Source organism: Natrix helvetica (genome assembly GCF_964273705.1).
Source record: "Natrix helvetica genome assembly, chromosome: 2".
Classification (NCBI taxonomy): domain Eukaryota; kingdom Metazoa; phylum Chordata; class Lepidosauria; order Squamata; family Natricidae; genus Natrix; species Natrix helvetica.
In genome coordinates, this window is record NC_138552.1 from 154,757,153 (window position 1) to 154,780,421 (window position 23,269).

General features: G+C 40.3%; 1 protein-coding gene across 1 annotated transcript in view; it reads right to left on the minus strand.

Moving 5' to 3' along the window:
• Positions 1 to 7,393: 7,393 nt before the first annotated feature.
• Positions 7,394 to 23,269, minus strand: part of TRAPPC12 (trafficking protein particle complex subunit 12) — a 61,633-nt gene continuing 45,757 nt past the window's right edge. The window contains exons 9-13 of the mRNA XM_081940602.1: positions 22,679 to 22,752; positions 15,309 to 15,407; positions 10,437 to 10,537; positions 9,416 to 9,503; positions 7,394 to 8,062 (exon numbers count right to left, since the gene is read on the minus strand). Coding sequence (XP_081796728.1) covers positions 7,820 to 8,062; positions 9,416 to 9,503; positions 10,437 to 10,537; positions 15,309 to 15,407; positions 22,679 to 22,752 — 605 coding nt within the window. The 3' untranslated portion in view covers positions 7,394 to 7,819. The remainder of the gene's footprint in view (positions 8,063 to 9,415; positions 9,504 to 10,436; positions 10,538 to 15,308; positions 15,408 to 22,678; positions 22,753 to 23,269) is intronic.

The window sequence follows — 23,269 nt, forward strand, 5'->3', positions numbered from 1 at the left end:
ATATAAGACGCACCTTTTCCCCTCAAAAAACAGGGTGAAAATCTGGGTGCGTCTTATACACTGAATACAGCATTTTTGGCTTCCCGAAACTCCGCCCCCTTTGCAAAAATGGCCATGCATAGCCTTTAGGAGCCTTGCAGAATGCTCCTGGGGGCTGGGAGGGCAAAAATGAGTGAAAAATGGGCTGTTTTTTAGCTTGTTTTTGATCGCCCCCCATCCCCCAGGATCACTCTATAAGCCTCCTAAAGGCTATGCATGCCCTTTTTTTGACAGAAAACGGGCCCATTTTCGCGAAAACTGGGCAGTTTTGGGGAGGCCTGCAGAGTGCAAAAACTTTTTTATTTGCCTCTTCAAAAACTTGATGCGTCTTATACTCCAGTGCGTCTTATACTCCGAAAAATACGGTAGGCTGAAATGCGGTTATTTTGCAGTTCTGAATTGTGTGAATATAACCAAGGAATACAGAAAATCAACAGTATTTTGTTTTAATTTTCAAATGATCTAGGCCTCTTTCCTGTAAGCCTACTGAAATGAAGATACTTATTTTCCTATTGATGCATTCATTAATTGCCCAGTTCTACAGGATTGACTAATCCCTGATTTAGATTCTTCTCACTCTCCCTATTGCAGTAGTTTCTAAAAGTCAATACATCTCCATGGACAGAGAGATGCTGCTGAACTAAATGAGAAAATGCACAAGTAACCATACAGATGAGTGAATCATTGGTGCTTCAGCAGGGCAACAGGTGGGAGCTATATTTCTGCTTACCTGCCTTTTAAGGTGTGTTCCATTAGTTCCATGTCTGTTAGGTGTGTAAAACACAGTATTTGATTTTAAAAAAAGAGCACAAATATATTGCCAAATATATTACTGCAGCTCCTTCAAAATTAGATGGGACTTAAAGCAACCATCTCTTTTCCTGCTATTATGTATGTGCTTTAAAGGGTTCTGATATTCTTTGCTTTTATGGAAGAGCAATCACTGCCCTGACTTGAGAATCTGTTTCAGTCTATGAAAAATGCTAGGGTTTTACATTGGGAATTCCTGACCTTGGTAAAGAATGACATCTGAAATGGCTGGAATTGGAGTATAAAACTGAAGATACCTACTAGATGGCAGCAAAAAGTTAAGAGTTACTTATATTATTACTTTACTGCCACCTAGTGGTGTTTTACAGCACAGATCTCATCAATCTAGCACCTTTTGTACTTAATTTACAGCCAAATTGCTTGGAAACTCCTACCAAAAGCCCAGTCGGTTGAAATATTGCATAAAAGCTATGGCATAAAAAGGAAAAATGTGTCTACTCTGCAATCAGGAACAAGCCAGGGCTCATTTAAATGTTGCAAATGATGGTGTCCTCTTCCCTGGAATGAGCCCACCTTGATTTCCATGGCAATCAGAGAAGAAACTTGTTTCCTCTTGAAAAAGAGGCCTATGTTTTGTTGGATTTGCAGCACCTCCATTCCAGGTCTCTAACTGTGGCCCTTGTGGGTTATGATGCACCTTAAAATACTGTGTATGAATCTAAACAAACATCCAGTAATTTATTTTAAAACAGAATCCTTTTACATTTTATATACTGTATCTGTCATGCTCTTAATTGAACCATAGTTCTCCATGGAGATTACAACAGAACTAAAAGGCTAAAACAGCAGAATACGTGCTGGGGAATGTTTTACTTGGTGAATTTTTACTTGTCACACAACCGTGTGAAAGATACAAGATCATGGACAGCAGAAGCTTTTCAAAAGCAAAAACCAGCTGGCTGACTGAAAAAAATCCAGATGACAGGACTGCACTCAAGTCCTGTCCTTCTGCAGTCACACTAGCACATCCAGAGTGTGGGCTGTTTCATTGTGCCTGAGCTTCCATCCACGTTTTTCTATTTTCCCATTTTGCTTGCTTCTTGGGAAGAAAAAAAAATGTCTGGCCATGATGAATAGCCCTCTAAAAATCAGAAGAGCACTTGAAGACCTTGGGAAATTTGAGACTGCTGACTGGTTTGAAGAGGTAAAGATTGGTGCTCTTAATTAGGCAAGCAAAGAGGCGCTGTTTACTTTGGTTTGACAGCCGCTGCGTCTGCCCGCTCTCAATCAAGAAGCAGCTTGAAAACCCCAGGACATTTGCTTGTTCTTTTAAATTTCAGAATTAAAAATTTAGCATCCACGAAAGGGCTGGTGCCTACTAGGGCATGGAGCGGTGGTGTGGTGCCAGTTGTCTGTGAAGCCCATCTGCTAAGTTCCTGCTGTTCCAGCCCTTGGCACACGCTGTCTGGTCCGACAGAACTCCTCTCTTGGCTGTCAGGCAGATATTTCAATGCAGAAATCTTTTTTTTTTCCTGAGAGCAAAACACAGCATCAGACCCTTGTGCTCTGGATGGAAATCAGACACTCTTTCATGGACATTTGCCATTGTTGCCTTCCTCTGCTGGCCCTAAGTCTTGGGGTTGTACAGGAACAGTTGCCTGATGGGTTGAAATTCAAATGATAGTGAGTCAAGAGAAGTATTTGGGAGTCGGGTGTTTCCCTTGATATTCCTATATAAATTATAACACTGTCTAGAGGATTAAAAAACCCATATGGAATAGACAAGCTGATATATTTGATATTTTGGTTATATCCCCCACCATTTCTTACCACTGGTCACTGGATTAGCTGAGTGATGGAACTTGGAGTCCAAACTCTGTCAATTCTGTCTCCTATTCCCTGTCCTTACCAAATCTCCCTACAACACCTGAATGCTTCAACTTCAAAAAGGAAGAACTTAAAAAGAAACTGTTGGCTTAAGAACCACAAAATTCTACATAATTGCGAAGTGACATACAAGAATCAGGAACTGAGTTTGCACATCACATTAAGCCGTAATGTGATTTGTGTTGCTTGGATTTAGAGTGCAGTGTGACTCTAGCCATTAAGTTCTTAAAATCATGGTTTACAGCATAGCATATTATGTGAACCCAGCTAATCATAGTTTATTGAAATCCATTTCCTACTGACCAGTGTAGAGCAACATGTAATAAAGCAAGTTGCTTTGCTTGCAGTGAGTGCAAGGAAGATGTTGACAGATGACTTCTATTAATTGTAGGGGGATGAATTGAGCCAGTAAGGATTGTTGTAATTTTATATGGATTTTTATTAAAACCTATGGTTGAAAATAAATGGATTAACTATCTAATTTACTGCAACAAACCATACAAATTGAAGTTTAGTGTAGCATGAACTACATCAGAAATCTAGGATGATAATAATTTATTAAATATACATGCCATCCAACTTCCAGCAACTCTCGGCAGTTTACAATTAAAACATTTAAAAACAAAAAAGAAAATTCAAAACCACAAAAACAGCACAAAAGAACAATGATGGTAAAGAATAAACCTAGAAGTAAACAGAAAGAAAGCATCAGCCATTCTCTCCAAAAGCTGGGTGAAGAGCCAGGTTCAGGCGCTTTGAAATACCAGCATCTGTCTGTCTGTCTGTCCAATCCATCCATCCATCTATCCCCATGATGGCGAACCTATAACGTGTGCCAGAGGTGGCATACAGAGCCCCATCTGTGCACGCGTGCCATCATCAGCTGGTCTTCAAGGGTGCCAGAGAGCCGGAAAATGGCCTGAAAATGGTCTCAAAAATGCTCAAAAAACAGGCCGTTTTTCAGGCCAAAACCAGCCCTGAAATCAGCCCAAAAATGGCCTGGAAATGACCTGGAAAATGGTGTAAAATGGCCAAAAAAGCCCCCAAAACAGTCATGCGCACGCCAGCCAGGTGGTCTTTGGGTCCGGTGCTCTGGCACGTATGAAGACCAGCTGACTGGCGTGCATGTGTATGCCAGAAACCCAAAGAACAGTTGGCTGGCACACGTGGGAACCCCGGCCAGCTGGTCTTCAGGTTTCCAGCACACTGGTGTACCTACAAGCATATGTATGCACGTACGTTTCGGTTTGTGCACTCAGTACCGAAAAGGTTAGCCATCACTGATTAACTTATCCATCCATCCATCCAATCTATATAATTAATCCATCTATCCAATCCATCATTGTCTGTCTGTCTATCTATCTATCTATCTATCTATCTATCTATCTATCATCTATCTATCTATCTATCTATCTATCTATCTATCTATCATCTATCATCTATCTATCTATCATCTATCTATCTATCTATCTATCATCTATCTATCTATCTATCATCTATCTATCTATCTATCTATCTATCTATCTAATCTCTATCATCTTTTTCTCTGCCTCCATCTATCCATCCATCCATCCTTCTCTCTCCCCCCCCCCCCCAAGATTTACTTATCTGGGTTTGTACTTTACATTAATGCTTAATCAAGGTTTATTGAATAAATCACTAATTAGCAATTGTGCATCTTTTTTCTTATGGGCACTACTTCCTTATTGCTAAAAGGCTTGTGAAGACTTCATGCAGATGGAGAACGAGTGCAGGAGAACAGTGAGGTTTTTAGTCTGTTTCTGTTGTGTATGGCAGAGGAAATAATACTAATTTGCCTTTCAATTCAAGCCCATTAGGTTAAGCCTGACAAAGATTTAAGTTTGCTAAAAGGTAAATTGTGCTGTCGAAAGACTACAATTTTGCTGCCAAATTTCAGTAGTATGAACTTGGTTGACCACTGAAGTATATACATGGAGTATAGCATAAAGTTTGTGTGCAAAGCCCATCAATATTTTAGCATCTTGTGTGACCCAGGATATAATTTATGGATTGTAGCAATCTGACCATAGCCATTGTGGCCTATTGCAGCAGATGTGAATGAAATCATGGCTTCATACTGTGAGAAGCCAGAAAAATGTGGCTAGGTTTGCACTGTACACTCAGCTAAGTCTGGCTTAGCATGTGCTTATTTATCATTCAGCATATTACATAATGTCATGATTCCTGGCTGTAGGATCGATGAACCCAGGCAAATGGGGTACTCTGTATTCAATCAGTGAGACAATGAATAAATAACCCATAGCTTATCTTTGAAAACTTTAAGGTAAGCTTTATTGTTTTCTGGATAACAAAATGTTAACTTTCCGTTTTCTCCTGGCATATTTTTTTAAAAAAACTCTGTGTTTTCTAAGGTACAAGTGTGACTGGACACAGAAGGAATTTGTCTTTGATGCATATGCTCTCAGTATACAAGAAAAAGAAAGTAGAATACATTAATCAAGACTCAACACACTCTGCTTTCTTGGGCCAGGTTGCCCATCGTAGCCCCGCTTGCCTCTGGGTGGGGTGGGGGAATCACGGGAAGGGATGTTACTTCTCGAAGGGCCCTGCTTAAAAATACCGCCGTCCCGCTCCCCAGATGCAAGGCGGCGAGATTCGCCTGCCTTTTGAATCGCACACGCAAGCGCAGCAGAAGCTGAGGCGGGGCTGCCGTGCGGGCATCCCTTGGGTGGGCCGGCTCGCGGGGGCAGCCCCTGGAGGGCGGGGCGGGGGGGCTTTGTGCAATGGCTGACTGGGTGAATTGACGGGAAACCGACTGAGGAATTAATCCTCCTAACCCCCCTCCCACCCGGAGTATTCCTGACAACCCATAAGTCACTTTTTTTTTGCTGCTTCTGCAATCACACCTGAGCTCCCTCCCTCTTCCCCCCCTTTCATCCCAGTTGGAAGATGGCTCGTGTCCCTCCCCCCCCCCCACGATCCCTCCCAGGCTCGGCAACCAACGGCTCAACAGCCCCCCCCCCCGAAGAGCTAATCCTCCAGCGGGGCCGGGCCATGGGGCTCTCTCCCCTTTTGTACCGGGATCCTCTCGAGAGCTCGTTATTCCCCCGCCCGGCCGCCTCTGCTCCACAGGAGCCGAACGTCAGCTGAGCCGGGAGCCGCTTTGCAGCTCGCCTGGCTGGCTGGCAACCCTCCCCTCCTCCCCCGCCGTCTGGTTTGAATGGCAGCTCTCTTGTTTTAATAGATCCCTTATTTTAATTTGGCTTTTCAAGCAGCAGCAGGCTTTTAATGCTGGCGGAGAGGCGGCTTCCTCATTTTCACCTCTAAAGCAGGTCAATTCGTCGCCTATTCAGTCACCCGTCACAGTAACCTTTGGAATTATCCAGGGCTCTCTGGCGCCCAGCATGTGAGGAGCATAGCAATAAGAGCAGCGCACCTGCTGACATGCTCTGCCAGCACTTAATGCATTATAGATACATCCAGGTAGACAAATCTGGAGAATATACTCGCTGCCGCCCGCCCTCCAGCATTGCTGGCCTGGATGCATGTGGGCACCTATGGGGAAATGTCCACACCGATGGGCAAAAGAGGGGAAATAAAGCAACCTGTAACATGTTGAAGACAAACTGGTCCAGTCCAATCTAGCAATAATAATAATAATAATGTCTGTTATCCCTCTGCCTCTTTCAAGTGTGTAGAAGAGAATTTCTGTGTTTGAACACCATTGGGGTCTGGACCCATTCTTCTCAAGTGAAAGCATACTTACCTTAACCTTATTTTCCTGTACTGAAGTCCTGTGATGAATCACATTGCCCTTGGCCTAAATGTGATTGGTCTGTTGTTTTTTTCCTTAGGGTGTTGTAGTTGTATTTATATATTTGAAAAATGTATGCAGCCATTTGTATTACATAAAATAATCCCAGGGGGCTAATAAACAAATGAAAACAGAAGCTTATGATATGCCAGGTACTGATTGTAAACCCAGAGTAATGTGGGCCTCCGTTATTCAACAAATCATAATCGGGAAAGCTATGACTGGATGTGATACGTTAATCCAGTTTTAATCTACCTATTTCATCTGAACGAGCTATCCTTACCTTCAAATAATTAGCTTCTTGAGCTTACTTGGTAATAAATCAATGGACTACATCTCACTTGAAATGAATAGGCTTTTGCTCACCCAACAGAATGCATTGTTCTCTCCCCCTGTGGGTTTCTTAATTTGTCCTGGAACAATCTTCAATGCTGATTTCAGGGGCAAGTGGGGGCCTAGGAGGGCATGTTCAGAGATACAATTATTTTTGCTTGCAAATGCTGTTTATTCATTTGACAGAAATTCCTTATCTTTAAGGGAAGAATTTGGAGAAAAGATTAATGAGTGAATAATGAACAGATTCTTTCTTTAGATGAGTCTGTTCTGCCATGAATACAATTCGGCCCTCTATTCTGATATGCTTGGGTAAACCCTGATGCATTTTGTCATAAAAGCAAAGGAAAGCTATTATTAATATTTAGGTATACTTTCTTGCTTAATTGGGTAAAGTTACAGGGCAAAATGGTAGTTTTCCATACTGAGCAGGCCTGGTTGAAACAGGTGGAGGATGTGTTCCATAATTTTCCTCAAAACAATTTGGGACAGTTTGTGGGTGTCGAGTGGGTACACTGCTTTAGAGACCCCCCCCCCCCCAAAAAAAACCCTAGACTGGAGCCTGTCTTTATAATTTCCTACTTTATTAAAACCTTTTCTGTCCATCACCCCACTGTCCTCCAATTCTATACACACAATCACTACATCCTGAATGTCTAGAACAAAAATCATTGGAACAAATTAGCTTATATACAGTAGGTCACTATTAACGGGAGAAAAGCCCATCTGAATAATTTTGATGGTATACACTGTAAACTGGCAGTAACTTCAGGAATGAATTTGATGGTAGATTAACACGAAATCCTGTGGATGATATAGAGACCAGTGTATAAATTCCTATATTACAACAATTTTACCATGTATTCATAATTTTACCATATTTTCATAATTAAAGAGCTTTTTTATTGCACTTGCTGGAGGAACATTTACAGATTAGCCGAGGTATATACAGCTTCTTAAATGAGCTTTTGAAAAAAAAAGAAATGGATGGGCTTATCCTAACTTGAGGCATTGCGTATTGAAGCTGTCACCCTCTTTGACAGCTACAGCTTCAAGTAGAGCCTGTTTCTTTTGCATGCTGCGAGAAGACTCAAGTTCGTACATGGTTGTCAAATTGAAGAGAACACTCTCATGGAGGTAGTGTTTAGGATCCTGCTGAACCATCCCTTCCAGCTGACGGAGGGAATCCTTCAGTTTTCCCAGATAAAGAAGACAAACAGCAGCATTGTTGTTAGCCTAAGGAAAATAGATATATTATATTTCTTTATGAAATCCAAAAGAACCATGCTAGAAAAAATGCGGCACACTTTAAATACTTTTTCTTTATCAAAGCCTTGATTTTGAGAAGGGACTTGGATGCTTTCTTTGTTGCTAGAGTTCCAACCATTACAAGAGGGCTTATTTTCAGAGCTCAAGATGGATATGAGGAACATCTCAATTTAAACTGGTTCCCCAACTGGATGCCCAATTCCACTGACTAGCTGAGAATTCTGGGAGTTTATATTTCAATCCATATGGAGGGTTCCAGATTGGAGAAGGTTGAGCTACTTCGCATCATTCTAGTGAAGTTCACTAAACAAATTCTGATTGTGCGAAGTAGTGATACTTTTTACCTCAATGTATATAATTCTCAACTTACAACCAGCCGCTTAGTGATTGTTCAAAGTTAAGGCAGACCCCCTAAGCGCTACTTGTGATGTAGTCCCAAAGTTATGGCAGCTGCAGTGCCTTTTGTCCTTATAAGCCAATTGTTTGTCCTTATAGCCAACTGCAAGGATGCTGCATCTACTGCCTCATCCTCTCTACTTATCTTCCCACCATCTCCCACACAAAGTCCCTGCAGGCCTTGAGCGTGGTCCACACTCCATCATGCTGCACACCCTCCCCCCCACATAATCCATTAGACACATTTACAAGATCTCTGGAACTTGGGTTAGGGAAGAAGATCAAGCTGCTCAATTGCTAGACTGTGTGGCATGATTCTGAAAGTGGTTGCCATTTTCTGAGCAGCCACACAATTTAAAGTGGCTGCCCTGAAAATTGCAGCTACTTTCAGGACCATAGCACACTGTCTAGTAACAGGGAGGCTCACTTTCCTTCCCTAACACAAGCTCCACAGCATTCTGCAGTGTTCTGGAGCTTGTGTTAGAGAAGCATGCCAAGCAGTTCCATTGCTGGGCCGCATGGCGCAATTCTGGAAGTGACAACCATTTTTTGAGAATCTATAATTCAATGCGGCCAGAGGAGTGGGAACTGGAGCATGGTGTACCTCAGGGGTTGGGAGAGGCCTTGAGAGACCTGGGACAGAACTTATTCTAAGTCTCCCAAGGCCTGCCTTAGGGCCCCTAAGGCACCCCATGTTTCACTTAACAACCACATCAGGAAGAACAGGGATGGAGCATCGTAAGTAAGACGGATCCACGTGGGCACTTCACTTAACGGCTATTGTGACTCATGGCAGCCTCCATTATGGTAGTTGGTCAAAGTCTACCTGTATATCCATACAATGTTATAAATCAGACACAAAAGGACAATTTACTTTTAAAGTTTATGAGCAATGGCTACTTATTTAACATTAAGATTTCTTACCACAGAATTCGATGGATCAATCTTCAAAATTTCTGTGAAATATTTGTGAGCTTCTGCAAAGTTATTCTGACCAAGATGGAGAAATGCTCTAAAACATAGAGTAAGAAGGAGAGAATGTATGTATTATTTCAAAAATGACTCCGTTATAAAAGGAAACTATATTCTTTTCTTTTCATAGATATGGATGTTCTCTCAGTTGATCTTCATAAATTAATCTTGGGTCTAAATTATAATTTAGATTTCAGATTAAACAATGCAACTTGAGTAGCTAATTCATAGATTATGAAGAAGCGAACAGAAGTATAGCATTGAGTTCCAACTTACCGGAATTCTTCAGCAAATTCTGTTTTCTGTATATTTTTTGCCAATATGTATGTGGTCTTCACAATTTTAGATAAGCACTTAAAATATTAAATTAGTACACTTCAATAACTATTTCTTTTGTTCAGAGACAAAAAGGGGATCCATGGAAGTTTCCAATGGTTAGTGATTTTAACTAGTTTCTTTGAAGTTGTATTCCAAGTGCAAGAACCCTTACTTTTTGGAAGTGCTCCCAATAATGCTGTACAACTTTTGAGAAACTAGGAACAGAGGGAGAGAGGACTCGGAGTGAGGAAGGCCTCTTCCTCTAGTATGTATGACATTTTGCTGAGCACAGCTCTAGATCCAATACATTCAATGTTTCACTGAGTTAAATGGTTCTTCTTAGTAATTATGGGTAAGTCTGCATTGCAGTATTAATCTGTAAAGCTGATATAGGAATACATTTGCATGTGAAAGTGGTTAGAACAAAGCATATATATAGTGGTCAAGGAAGAAAACTTATAATAAGGATTTTTTTCAGGGTTACACTATGTCATACAAATCTCATAGGCTGGTAGGTGCCAATCAGCTTTTTTTCTGGCAGCTGAGGTTACATAAAAGATGAAGAGAAAGGGGTATTCTCTAGGGCCTCTTAATGTTCACAGTGCATTCTTTGCAAAATCATGTCTAAGATTAATTTGGCATTTATGTCTCCCACCTGTTCATTAAAACCATAATTTGGTTCTTCAGTCCATCCAATTTCTGAGTCACTTTTTCAACGTCTTGAAAATACTTTTCGGCCATTTTAATGTCTCCAATCTGGATGGCACATAAATGATAAGTTACAGTTACTTTAATTAACAAAGCACAAGAGAGGCTCATCAATAGGTAGATCTTCATAAATAAATTACTTTCAACACCAGGAGCAAAAGAAGAGAAAAATGTAACATATGTATTTATATTATACAAATATAAATACCAACCCTAACCCATCAACACATAGCTAAAATCAGTAGTTTGGGTCAATATTGATTTTAGTTAATTATTAACACACGCACACAACACATTCCCTCTCCCCCCCCCCTCTCAAAGTGTGACATTGTGCAGGTAGCAGCAGTGGAATAGACTATTTCAGAGCTATCTAGCTCTTGGCTTCAGATTATATCAAATCTGAAATAGAAATTCTTTAGAAATAGCTCAGTAATATTCAAGAAAATATTCCAAAGAACCAAAACTCAGATAAATTTGTTCACAATTTTTTTTAATAAATTTGTTGTGACACAGAAATGTCACGATGTATGGCTATTTAGCTCTTTTTATTTCCAGTTAAGGCACATTGTACCTACAGTATCCTGTTTTTATTGCTGATAAAACAACCTTCCAGTTCTTATTCCAGGCATTTTATATAAATGTTTATCGGTGGCCTCTGAAAGCCAATCCATTCTTCCATTTATGAACACACTACTACTACTAGTCTGAACTGAAAGCAGTTTATGAGATTGTTACAAGAGTCCTTTTCTACTAGACATAGGGAAGATCAGTTGCTTCTCAAGTTCAGTCATTTGAAAAAGGTTTGATGTCTGGCCAAAAGACAGCAAGAACAAATCCACACTAAATGTCCAATTCAGATTTTACTGTCAGCATTCCCTTTGTCTCTGCCTGTTGGAAGCTGGCTGTGTGAAGTGAAGTATGCAACTGGTGATCATGTGACTGGGATGCTGTGACCATCATTAATGCTGGCTGTGAGGCACCTGAATCATAATCACATGACAGTAGGAATGCTCTAATGGTCATAAATTCAATCACTGTTTGTAAAGTTACAGCATTGTCATAACATTGAATGGTCACTAAACAAGATCTACCTCTATAGACTTGCCTGCATATTTGAAATCACTTTCTCACTACTACGCCCCCTTGCACCATGGAGCAGTATATAAGACTCTTGCTAAGAGCTATCATTACTTGCTGTTTTCTTTTAACTGATGAGAAGATGGCCTAATATTCACCTGTAAAATACTGTGATACAAGGCAGAATTAATGCTTCCTTTAGTGATGTCAAGTTACCCAGATCCTAAGCTAAAGAATCCCAAACCATGATATTATCACCTCAGTGCTTAATAACTGGAATGAGAGTCTTATTAGGGAATGTAGTATTTGGTTTCCATCTGGCATACTTCGACTTTTGATTCACCTGCCCATGGAACATTCCTTAAGAAGGTAAGAGGATTATATCCAGGTACTTTTTGGCAAATCTGAATGAGCATCAGTAGTATTCTTGTGAGCCATGATTTTGGCCTTCTATTCTTCCATCAACCCTGTTTTTATTGTTTTTGATTCTGGAGTAGCCAAGGCAAGGATGGCCTGAGTATCCCTGTTAGTTATTCTGAGGTTGTGATTCCTTGGATGATTTCATGCTGTGCACTTGGGAGTCATTTAAAACAATTTTTATTGTTCAAATCTTTGCTTCCTAAGTTACTGAACATGAATTGGTGGAGCCCCAACATTTTCGAATTGATTTTGTAATCTTTTCCAGGCTGATAGGCATAAACTACTTTGTAAGAAAGGTTTTCGAAATATCTTTTAATTGGGACATATACCCTTGTAACACCTGCGTTGTGAGAACTTCACTGTGATTGTGAGAGCTAATATATGATATATAGTGCAGAACAGATCCACGCCAACCTTGGTTGTCTAATAAAGTACATACTGTGCACACCTAGTTCTAGTTATTTCTTTAACTGAACATGGAGGGTAGTGAACTTTTTGTACTGGCATATCACTTGTTGGATGAAATAAGTAAAACAAGCACTAGTTGTCAAATTGTTTAGGGTAAACCTGGAGAAATATCACTGTCAAGAACATATTTGGCAGTAAGCAACTACAAGAGAAGCTCTAGCATGACCTATTATCTGGCACAAAGGTGACAGTCTTCCCTCCCCTCGCTCCCAAGCTATGGGATGTGTTCCCTGAGAGGATACACCTAGGCCCCCATTCTCAAAAAAAATAGCAAAATAGATAAAAACAAGTTTTTTTCCAACCAGGTTTTTAACAGTTACTTGATTTAATGCTAGTTTGATTTACATTTTTAACTTTAGTGTTGACTTTTGTTGTAAGAAAACTCAAAGTACACACCAGATTAGAAGGGCAAGATATAAATCTACCCAGCCAACCAACTAACCATTTCCTCTCCCTCCCAATTTCACAATTTCGCAGCTTTTCTTGTGCTTCTCAGACTGCACGGAGACATGGCCTCCTGGCAAAGGAGAGGCAGCTTCTGTGATGCCTGGCCCTTTTGTAAAGCCACAGGCTTTTCAAATGCTATTGTTCAAGGTTATGTAAGCAAGCCAATGGGTTTCTTGGGCTTTATCTTCGATTATATTGCACTGGAAGGGAAAGGTCCCACTCTGACAGTAAAAACCACTAATTCAAGAATGTCCAATAATCTCTCTTCCCCCAAGGCCCCTGATAAGAGCAAGAATTGAGGAAGACCGTAGTCCCTTCAGAGCCAGTTAACACTGTTCTGTGAATTGGACAGACAGATTATTCCTCCGAGACATCAGGCAGTCTCCTTGCATCGTACCCAAGGTTGGGAATCTTGCCTTTTCAGCAAACCAGCCTCTGATGGCTCTTAGTAGAGAAAGAGCAGAATTGGGAAGCCAGCTCCTCTCTTCAGAACAGTCTCCTAAAGGGAATCTCGTCTGTTTCACTTGATGGATTGCAAGTCCGTTCGGCAACGTAAGAGGACACAAGCAGTTTTTCCGAGAATGATCTGATAAATGTTTTAATATTCTGCCTGCGACAGGCTATTTTCAGTGTGAATCACCTAATGATAATATTCTTTTAATCAAAAGAAGACTGGGTTAGATTGCTTCTTTAAAAAGAGTCATTTCTTTCAGCTGACTCCCTGCAATTGTCCTGATCCAAATGTTACAGATTCCTTAGGTGCACTTGCTATCTAACCGAGGTGTAGAGCTGAATTTCATTCTTCATGGCTTGGGAGCACAACACTTGAAAGACAACTTTCCTCTTCCTGGAACTCCTCAGCCTCCTCCTGAATTTCCTTCTCAAGAGCCTCCAAGGCAGGACTTTCTCATAGGTCCTATCCATCACTTAAATTAGTGTCATTCTGATGCCAGGCCAAGTTCCTTTTTATTTTTCAAGGGCTTCGGTGCTTCATTCCAAAGTTTTCCTTCATAACAGTTATACAAACTAACAGCTTTTATTACTATTGTATTCTGAGTGAGTTAATTTCTAATTGTCAGCCACTTCCCAGAATTTTTTACAAGCTGTCTAATACATATTATTCAGAACCAAATATTAAATTCTTCAATAATCAAACATTAAGCTCTTCAATTTAGTTATAGAAATGAGGAAACTCTGAAATATTGTAAAATTATAAAAATATCTCAGAGCCTTCTTGGGAGTCTCCACTTGTGAAGAAAATGGGTTCTCCCATTCCATCTTTCACAAAGTGACTAAATTTCAGCGGTAACCTCTTGGGAGGTTTATGGTACGATTCAGTGTTATTCCATTTGTAACTGACTGATTCAATGAACTGTCAGCAGCAAGCCAAATATGGCCGATGTAAGAAGGTGCAATTAAATATCCCTTCTTGTGTTTGCTATTATGCTGAAAACAGAAATTTTCTTTTGGTATTAAAGTCACACGGGAAGAAAACAAGAGAAGCACAGATTCCATGCTGAAGACAAATGCAGCATTGATTTTTTTAAAAGCACCAGTGTCACAGGAAACCAAAAAATAAAATTTCCTATCAAAAATGTTTACTATGTTACAGAAATGGAAGCAGGCAAAGTGAGACAGCACCTCAGGCAACTTATTGTTAGTATTTGCTTGTTACTGTACTTTTACACCAGGAAGGAGAGAAATGTTAAGGATTTTCTTTCTTTATGCGAAAATAATTTGGCTGGCTATGTGAACTACACACATTGCCGTGATTAGATGATGCGGTTAGGGCTGCATGTTGCTAAGAGGGCAAAAGGGTCCTTTTCTTTCTCTCAAGGACCACTACAGAGAATTTGGCATTGCAATTTGGGGAATGAAAAGTTATTTTCATGAATTCCATAAAAAATGTGGAGTATTTATTACACGCCATTCATCATTCAGTATCTGTGTGTTTATAACAGAGTGGAAAATGTCAAATATCCAGCATCTCTTACTAAATAGGGAACAGCTAGTCTACCAAACAATGCTCACCAGTGAATTCAATGAGTTTACAGAGTCTGTTGTTTCAACTATTATGTTTTCATTCAATAATAACCGTCGGATTGCTTATTACATTTAAGTTGTAGGTATTCTGGAAAAGCAAGAAGTTAGGTGGACAAACCACGTTCGCCCTGAACTGTTAGAACATTTACCTCATATTTCCTTCTAGACTTACTTGGTACTGATGCAGCCATCTGCTTTACATCTTTCAGCAATACTTTGCCATTATTTTTGTTTCACAGACTGACACAATTCACACATCCAACTATCTAAAATTAGGGGACTTTAAAACCTCTCCTATGTTAATACTAATGTAATGGGGCTCAGCAGGGCTTTCATGTGGCGTTATTCAGAATCAGGTACATACCTGCAGGAAAATCCTTCCAATTCCACTCAACAGCTGAGGCTCTTGCTCTGGGTAATATTTCATGACGGTGTGATATGTCTCCACAGCAAGCACATAGTCCTAAGGGGTAAAGCAAGCACAAAGGGGGAGGGAGGCAAAATCAACATTTATTCTGTGCTCCATATACCTGAAAGTGAGCGAAGCTGCAGACATGCATGATAAAACAGATGGAAGCAGAAATCTTCAAAGTAGGAAGGACACCGTGCCTGAAAATATGATGACAGGATTTCCTATTTTCTTGGCACCTAGCAGAGGGAGCGGACACACAAGAAGAGACAGCCCCACGTGGGAGCGATGTTTCACTGCTTCTATCACAGGCACACAGCACATAGGACAAAGCAACCCCAAAGTCGAATCAAATTCAGGGAGGCTTCAGCAAGCACCAGTTTCACATCTGCCAGGATCACAATAAGCATCCTTTGGCTCTCTCCTTCCTCTCTCCCTCTCTCCCAAAGACATACACACACGTGCGTACACGCAGGCACACAGACACAAATTGTTCCTTATCATTCTGCATGGGAAGCAAACTTCTGTGGTGCCAACTGCTCTTTCGGCCAGATTTCCAATGCTCTGAAAATTATTCATGCTGGGAAAATGGCCACAGCTTATGTGTTGCTTCATGAGGGAGCCGTCGCTACAGCTAAATGAAGGGGATTTCAAATGAGCTCAGCGGTGCTGGGATGGGGGTTCAGTGAAAGAGTAGGAAACACCCCCACCCCCCCATCCTCCTCCCTCTTTTGATTACTCTTCAATGCTTCTGAAGAATGGGTTTTTTTTTTTAAAGGGGGCAATTAGAAAGGTTTATTTGTTCATCACATATAAGCTTCCTGATGGAGATACCTTGGTCTCCATTTAAATGTGCATCTTTAAAAAATCAGTTGAAAAAGAGAGAGAACGAAAATCAGTTCAGTGCAGGAAAATTAATTCTGCGAACGTATTTTCAATAGTAAGAACACCAGTGAGGACGCTGTAGGATTGGGCTCCTATTCTTTTATTTTCATTTATTGTCTTTTTAATCTGACAAGTTCCAAAAACACAGACTGCATTAGAATAAAACACCACAAAACAAGCACTGATGAGAAACTAAAAACCAAATCCCCTGAATGGGAGCAAATAACAGAGAAATTCTATTATAGAAAGGGCTCCATAGCTCTGCATACAGGCCTAGAGGTAACAATTCTGCAAATACCTGGCAGGGATCCTGTGCCTCACCTCCCTCCCTCCTTCTTGCCCCTCTCCCTCACACACTTCAGTTATTCCCAAAATTGTATTACACGCTTCTCTGGAAAGTCCATCTTCAGGTGTGGATTTCTGGCTAGCTGTGGTCATAACAGACCTGGGAGGGGAGGGGAGGCTTCAGATGCATTCTTCAGACACAGAAGCTCCATATGCAGTAAGGTGCCTCCTGCCATCTGTTCCTCTTTCTGGCTTTCTCCAACAGAGATGCTGCCAGATGCAAAGCCCTAACACCTACTCTGCTTTCAGGCAGACTCACCAGCTTTTCCACTGAGGCATCGCATACAGGGATGCTCCAAGCGGGGGTGGAGGGAGGGGGAGTATGAATTGCATTTGGACAAGTCAATTAATGAAAATTACATGTACAACTGGACATTATTTATTTATCTAATCCCGCCTTTATTGTATAAATAACTCAAGGCAGGGAACATACCGAATACCCCACTTCTCCTCCTATTTCCCCCACAACAACAATCCTGTGAGGTGGGTTGGGCTGAGAGTGAGTGCCTGGCCCAAAGAAATCCAGGTGAACGTCCCTCTTTTAAAAACAGGATTAAGGCAGCACCAAAGCTTTCTTTAAAGCCCAGTTACAGTATTGATCCCCAGTCTTAAGGCCAAGGCAATCATAACATTTTTTATTTGGCCACCCCTGCCTTCCCTGCAGCCTGCAGAGTGGCAAGAGCCATTCTGTAGCCAAGCAATTCTGCTGTAACATAACCGTACACAGATTTATGTTCTCTGTCTCCTTTATATTAGAAAGGTGAATCTAAATTAAAAGGAAGTAGTTAAGCACCAGCCTTACGTTTTACTAGAAGAGACTGAGTCTCCTGCTTTAATTGGTTGATGACAAAGACAAGAGAGAGGTAGAAGGAGAACAAAAAGGTTAGATGACTACGAAAATGCTTCTTTTGCTCTGGAGAGCTCATATTTCAGTATTCAAACCCATGCAATTTGTTCACCCAATTGTTTTCCAACCCTATGCCACCCTTATGACTAATATGGAGTATATTTTTGTGGAGTTATGAGCTATTTTTTTATTTATGAATGAATGTGGTGATAGCCAATTAATAGCTTTTCTCATTTTAAGCTATGATCCCTTTCATGTAAAATAAGCAAAATCTAATTTCTGAATATCTATTTCCTGAAGCCATGGAATTGGTACAGGAAATGGTCACTAAGTGAACCGTGTGTGTGTGTGTGTGTGTGTGTGTGTGTGTGAGAGAGAGAGAGAGAGAGATGCTTCAAAGGTTACTGGTTGCTGCCACCTCATTCAGCTAAAGACCTTGCACATTAATGTCCTGTGCCTGTACCATTTCCCCCCGTTTTGTCCCGTTGCAGGACAGAGAAATTAAAGAAGCTATCTCTCTGCCTGAGCTGCTCTGCTCCCCAGGACAGTGCTAACTTCAAGTTAACAATCTCAGCTCTATGGCCTTAAATTAGAACCTGCCAATCAATTCACATTGAAACTGACCAGATCTTAATCAATTTCACACTGAAGGCTTTTGTTGTCATAAATGTGTGCCTTGATCATAAAATTAATTTTTATTGCCATTTATTACTGTTGCATTTGTAAATGGACACTATCTGAGGCAGTTGCTAAATGAGGACTACTTATATTAGGTTCATAACTGATCAGTTTAAAAGGGATCTCTTTAACAGGATGTGGAATGTAATATATTTTGATTCAAGCAAAATATCTGGTCAAGCACCAACTATTGAGCAACTAGTTAAACATAGGCTGAATAGCATGTCAATTAATTGAACACATAACTAGCTTGAAAATCATACTCATGGTGTTTCCATCAATGGCTTTTATCACCACAGATTGGCTAAAGATATTGAATGGGATGGCACAAGTCTCAAGCCCTCTTAGTGCTAAGAAATTATTATTAAATTTCAGATAACACAAAATTGGATAGCTAAACACTAGAAGAGAGAAATAAAACTCAAAACAATCTTGGTAGGTTTGAGGAATGGGCTGAAAATAACCAAATGAAGTCTAGCAGACGAATCTGTAGTTCTTCATTTAAGAGAGAATCAAATTTAAGGGCATGGAGTAGGATAATACTTGGTTTGACAATATTACATATAAAAAATATTTCTGAACAATAATTGACTTCAGGGGATGAATCAAAATGTACTTGCAAAAGAGACATGATTTTAGATGGTATCAACTAAAATGTAACTTTCAAATTGTGGCGGGGAATCGCACAGCTTTCTTCTTCTTTGGTCAGACTCAAATACCGTATCCAGTTCTGGCCACCACCTCTGATGAAGGAATCAAACAACACGCAACATGTTTTGAGCAGGGCTAGCAAAGATGATAGGAGATGAAAGATGAGAGAGGTGGAAGCAGCTGGATAGCTTTTGCTTTGAGGAAAAACATCTGAGGAGGGATATGATAGCATCCTTCAAATATGTGAAAGGATGTCATGCAAAAGACCAACTCCTGTTTCATTTTCTTCTAGAGTTTAAGACACAGAGTGATGCATTTGCATTCCTGGAAGGCAGATTCTGACCAACAGAAAGTGGGAAAAAGTCCTATCAGTAAGAGCAGTTTGACATCTGACCCCACAGAGGGTGAGGGACCAATGGCCTAAATAACTCCTACCAATGCAGATCAGTGCCCAATTAATAAGAAATGCACCTTTTACTCATCTTATTCCTTATTCTTAGCAATCTACTTGTGCTTTTTGTTAGAAAGAAACTGGTTTTCCAATTTATAAGAATGCAATGTATGCTACTGTCTTTTGAGGAGGAGAGGGGAGGGCTGTTGCTAGATGGCAGCACACTGCATTTTACAGCAATTCCAGAAGAAATCTAATTTATTCATGACACATTAAATTACAGCTGACAACTAAATGTCTTCTTTGGAAAAAATATAGAATATAAAAGCTGCACCAAATTCCTGTAAATATACACTGAGCTGTGATGGAACAAACAAACAAACAAACTATACACAGGGGAAAAACAGATGTTCAGCTGCTACTAAAGAGAGATGCTTTAAGAAAAGTAAATGCAAAGAAAAAGAACCGATTCTGAAATTTGTGCATTTCAGAGCCCCTTTTTTCACCTTAAAATTCCAAATTCCAACTATTCAAGGAAACCTTTTTGTTTAAAATTATTGTCCCTTCTTGACTTATTTTGCTAAAGCATCTTTAAAGTATAAAGATATATACTATCTAATCTCTCCAACTATCTATTCCCCAAATTAGGTGGGATGATACCTTCCAGGATTCCTACACAGCTGAAAATTCCAGGGCTCAATCTGTATTTTCAGGGGAAAGGGGGTAGCCTATAAAATATCATTGTTGGGGAAATATGCTGACTCTGTAAAACGCTTAGAGAGGGCTGTAGAGCACTGTGAAGCGGTATATAAGTCTAAGTGCTAGTGTTATGTTTGTCAAATATCATAGAATTTTTTTATCCAAAGATATATACGGTAATAATGACTCCTTTGTGATGGATACTGTAGATCTGAAGACTACGGATAGATTTAGATAACTTGCTGAAGAGAGCAAAGTCTACTTTGTGGCTACCAGAGTATGAATATTGTTTTTCATAGTTTATTGAGGGTTGTTAGAAATAGTAGTGTACTCCAAGGAAAATGCTCAAATAGCCGCATTAAAATAGAAACGCAAGCAATAGCACTTAGACTTTTATACCACTTCATAGTGCTTTTACAGCCCTCTCTAAGTGCTTTTACAGCCCTTCTACAGCCTTACAAAGTAAGCATATTGCCCCCAACAATCTCTGTCTTCATTTTACTGACCTAGGAGGGATGGAAGGCTGAGTCAACCTTGAGCCTGGTGAGAGTCGATCTGTCAAACTGCTGGCAGCCGGTGATCAGCAGAAGTAGCCTGCAGTAGTGCACTCTGACCACTGTGCCACCACAGCTCATATATGCTACAAGGCTGTAGCCATACAAATGGCAACTGAAAAATAGTTTTCGACCTATCAATTGTTGGTTTGAAATGCAGCTTAAGGAAACAATTCCATGCAGCAAGCTGTTTGCGGAATGGGACAACTCACCATGGCCAACTTGTTGCGGCCAAGTTGCGATGGCCAAGTCGCTGTGGGACAATTCAAAAATTCAAATTATTTAAAATAATTTTAAAAACATTTTAATTTTTGTTTCTCCTTTGGCATCTTTTCTTTAATGATTCTGTTCCACCATTTCTTCAATATTAGTGTAAAGCTTGACCCACGGTGAATTGTCTCATGGTGAGTTGGCCACGGCAAGTTGGCTGCAAGTTGGCCTCAGGCCCACAGCAAGTTGTCCTAGATCTGGGAAATGGCTTCCCAAAGATGCATTTTTTGAAGGGAACTTCCCAAAGATGCATTTTTTTTATTTTTTGCAATTTGCAATGGTATGTTTGAATGCACTAGAAATATATACAGAACTCCTCTTCATAAATAATTTCTTTCTCTGTGTAAGCTCCATATTAGTGTCGTAATCACTTATAGGTTACAGTTAAGCTCAAAGATCACAAAGACCTACTACATAGTGCTCTTTCTAAGTGAGGGCACGTCATCTGGTAATCATATTACTGTTTGTATACATGAGCCATCTTACCAATTGCTAATTTATCACATGGAAGAAGTAAGCTAAACAATATGATCTGCAAAATTATATTAGCTAAATACAGTATTTTTATATTTCTTGTGATTGCTGCTAATCTTGAGAGCATAAATCGGTTATAAAGAAGTAGGGCTGTATGGAGTTTTAGATTCAGCTCCCCAAAGATCTTCTGAATGTGTATGTAATCCTCTCTGCAACTCTTTAAAGTAGCTGCATCTTTTCCCAAGATTGTGAGCTAGATAAAGATCCAGATGCTTGAAAGAGATGTAGAAAGAGATAATGTCTGTGCTTCCAAGCAGCTTTTTGGACTCAAATCTGAAGTGCCGAACGGTCCTAGAATTTCATCTTTCCACTGTTTTTTGAAGGAAATCTGCATAAATTGACAGATGGGAAGAAAAATGCTTCTCTGGACTGATTCGAAAGCCTCAACTCCCTCCAGGCAAAAATCAGAAATGCAGCTGAGACAAGGAAGTAAAGGCTGACAGCATGCTCATTCATCTATATCTTGGAGGAAATTCACAACAAATCATGTTTATTCTTCCAAAGTGACACTAGCCATGCAAAGGGGAACTGAAAAGTAGGAAGATTCTGAATGGTAGCACTGGTCAAATGCAGCTTTTTTTCTTCAGCTACTCCCCCAAGAAAAGTCTCATTATGAATTTTTGAACTGGTCTGTAGTCCTTTATTAAATTAAGACACTGACCTTAGTGGGGCATCTGAACAAATTAAATGAGGGGATATTAATTCACCTGGAGACTAATTTTTAGTCCTGCAAGAGAAACTACAAACATTCACAGAGATTTCAGCTGAAATTAACCTCATAGAGACTCTATAGATTGAACAATGACTCAGTTTAGCTTGGGACTTGACAATGGAAACCAATGCTATTACTACAGAGAGAAGTAAAAAGAAAACGTTTCTGGAGACTTCACTGATTTGTGAAACAGTCCTCATGGATATTATCTGTTGCCCTTTTTGTATTATTAGCAGCCAAACATTTCTGTGCTTTGGAGCATTTATAAAACAGGAAAGGAATTGTTGCGCTTTCTTTTCCAATGGCATTAGAAAGAAACGGAGATGCTGCATGATATGTACATATTAGGCTCTGCCACGTCTGAACCTGAAATCAATGACAGCGTGAAAGTCTGCAGCACAAACAATATTAGAACACAATTTGAATAACGGGTGCCACTAGTTTTAGGATGCTGTCTGGATACAAGGGATGTGATGGCCCTGCTGCAGTTTGAATCGATGTGTTCCTCATTCAAAACCTTTTCTGACAAGTCGGCCTCTACCTCTTGCCAACAAATACACAAAAGCCAAAGAAAACGGTGGCAGCCTGGAAATCCAGTCCTTTTGTGTTGCTGTTTTGTCTCACCTCCGAAATGATTTCGGCAGGAATCGCCAGCTATGCTTCCACATGACCGCAAAAGGCAATCTACCTTCTCTTCAGCCTCTCTTGACATTCTACTTGAGTATATATGGTAAATCCGCAGCAAGAGCACCCACCTACCTTCATCATTAGCAGGCAGTTTGCCGTGGAGTACATCACCCGGCCCAGACGTGACCTCCATAGCTGAACAGAGGCTGTAAAATGAGAGCAGCTTGTGAATGTGCACAAATAAATTAGAAGCTCTTTCCCTAGCCATCAATTATCGGTCATATGTATTCCAACTGAAACGATTTCCCCTCGTTAACATCACCACATTTTGAGCACCGTGTTTCTAACATTCTGCCATGTTGCTGTGAAAAACCTGCACCCACTCAATGGAGAGAGAGGCTTGATTGGGGAAAGGAACAGACTGTCTGAATAAATGAAGCATAATACAAAGCTGGGAAACAACCTCTCCGCTTTGAGCTCTGGCAATTCTGCAAGGAAGCAATCATTTAAGGGAACAAAAGGCAGGGAGGAAGACAAAGAGAGAGAGAGAGAGAGAGAGAATGCATACACCAAGTCATTAATTAGGACTACTGATGAGCAATCATCTGATTTAAGTCATTAAATGTACACCCTTCCGCTTCTCTTACTGATCCGATGCTGAAAAACCAAAACAAAAAAAAAACCACTACTTCATTTTGGCAAGGAGCACAAGGGTTTCAGGAC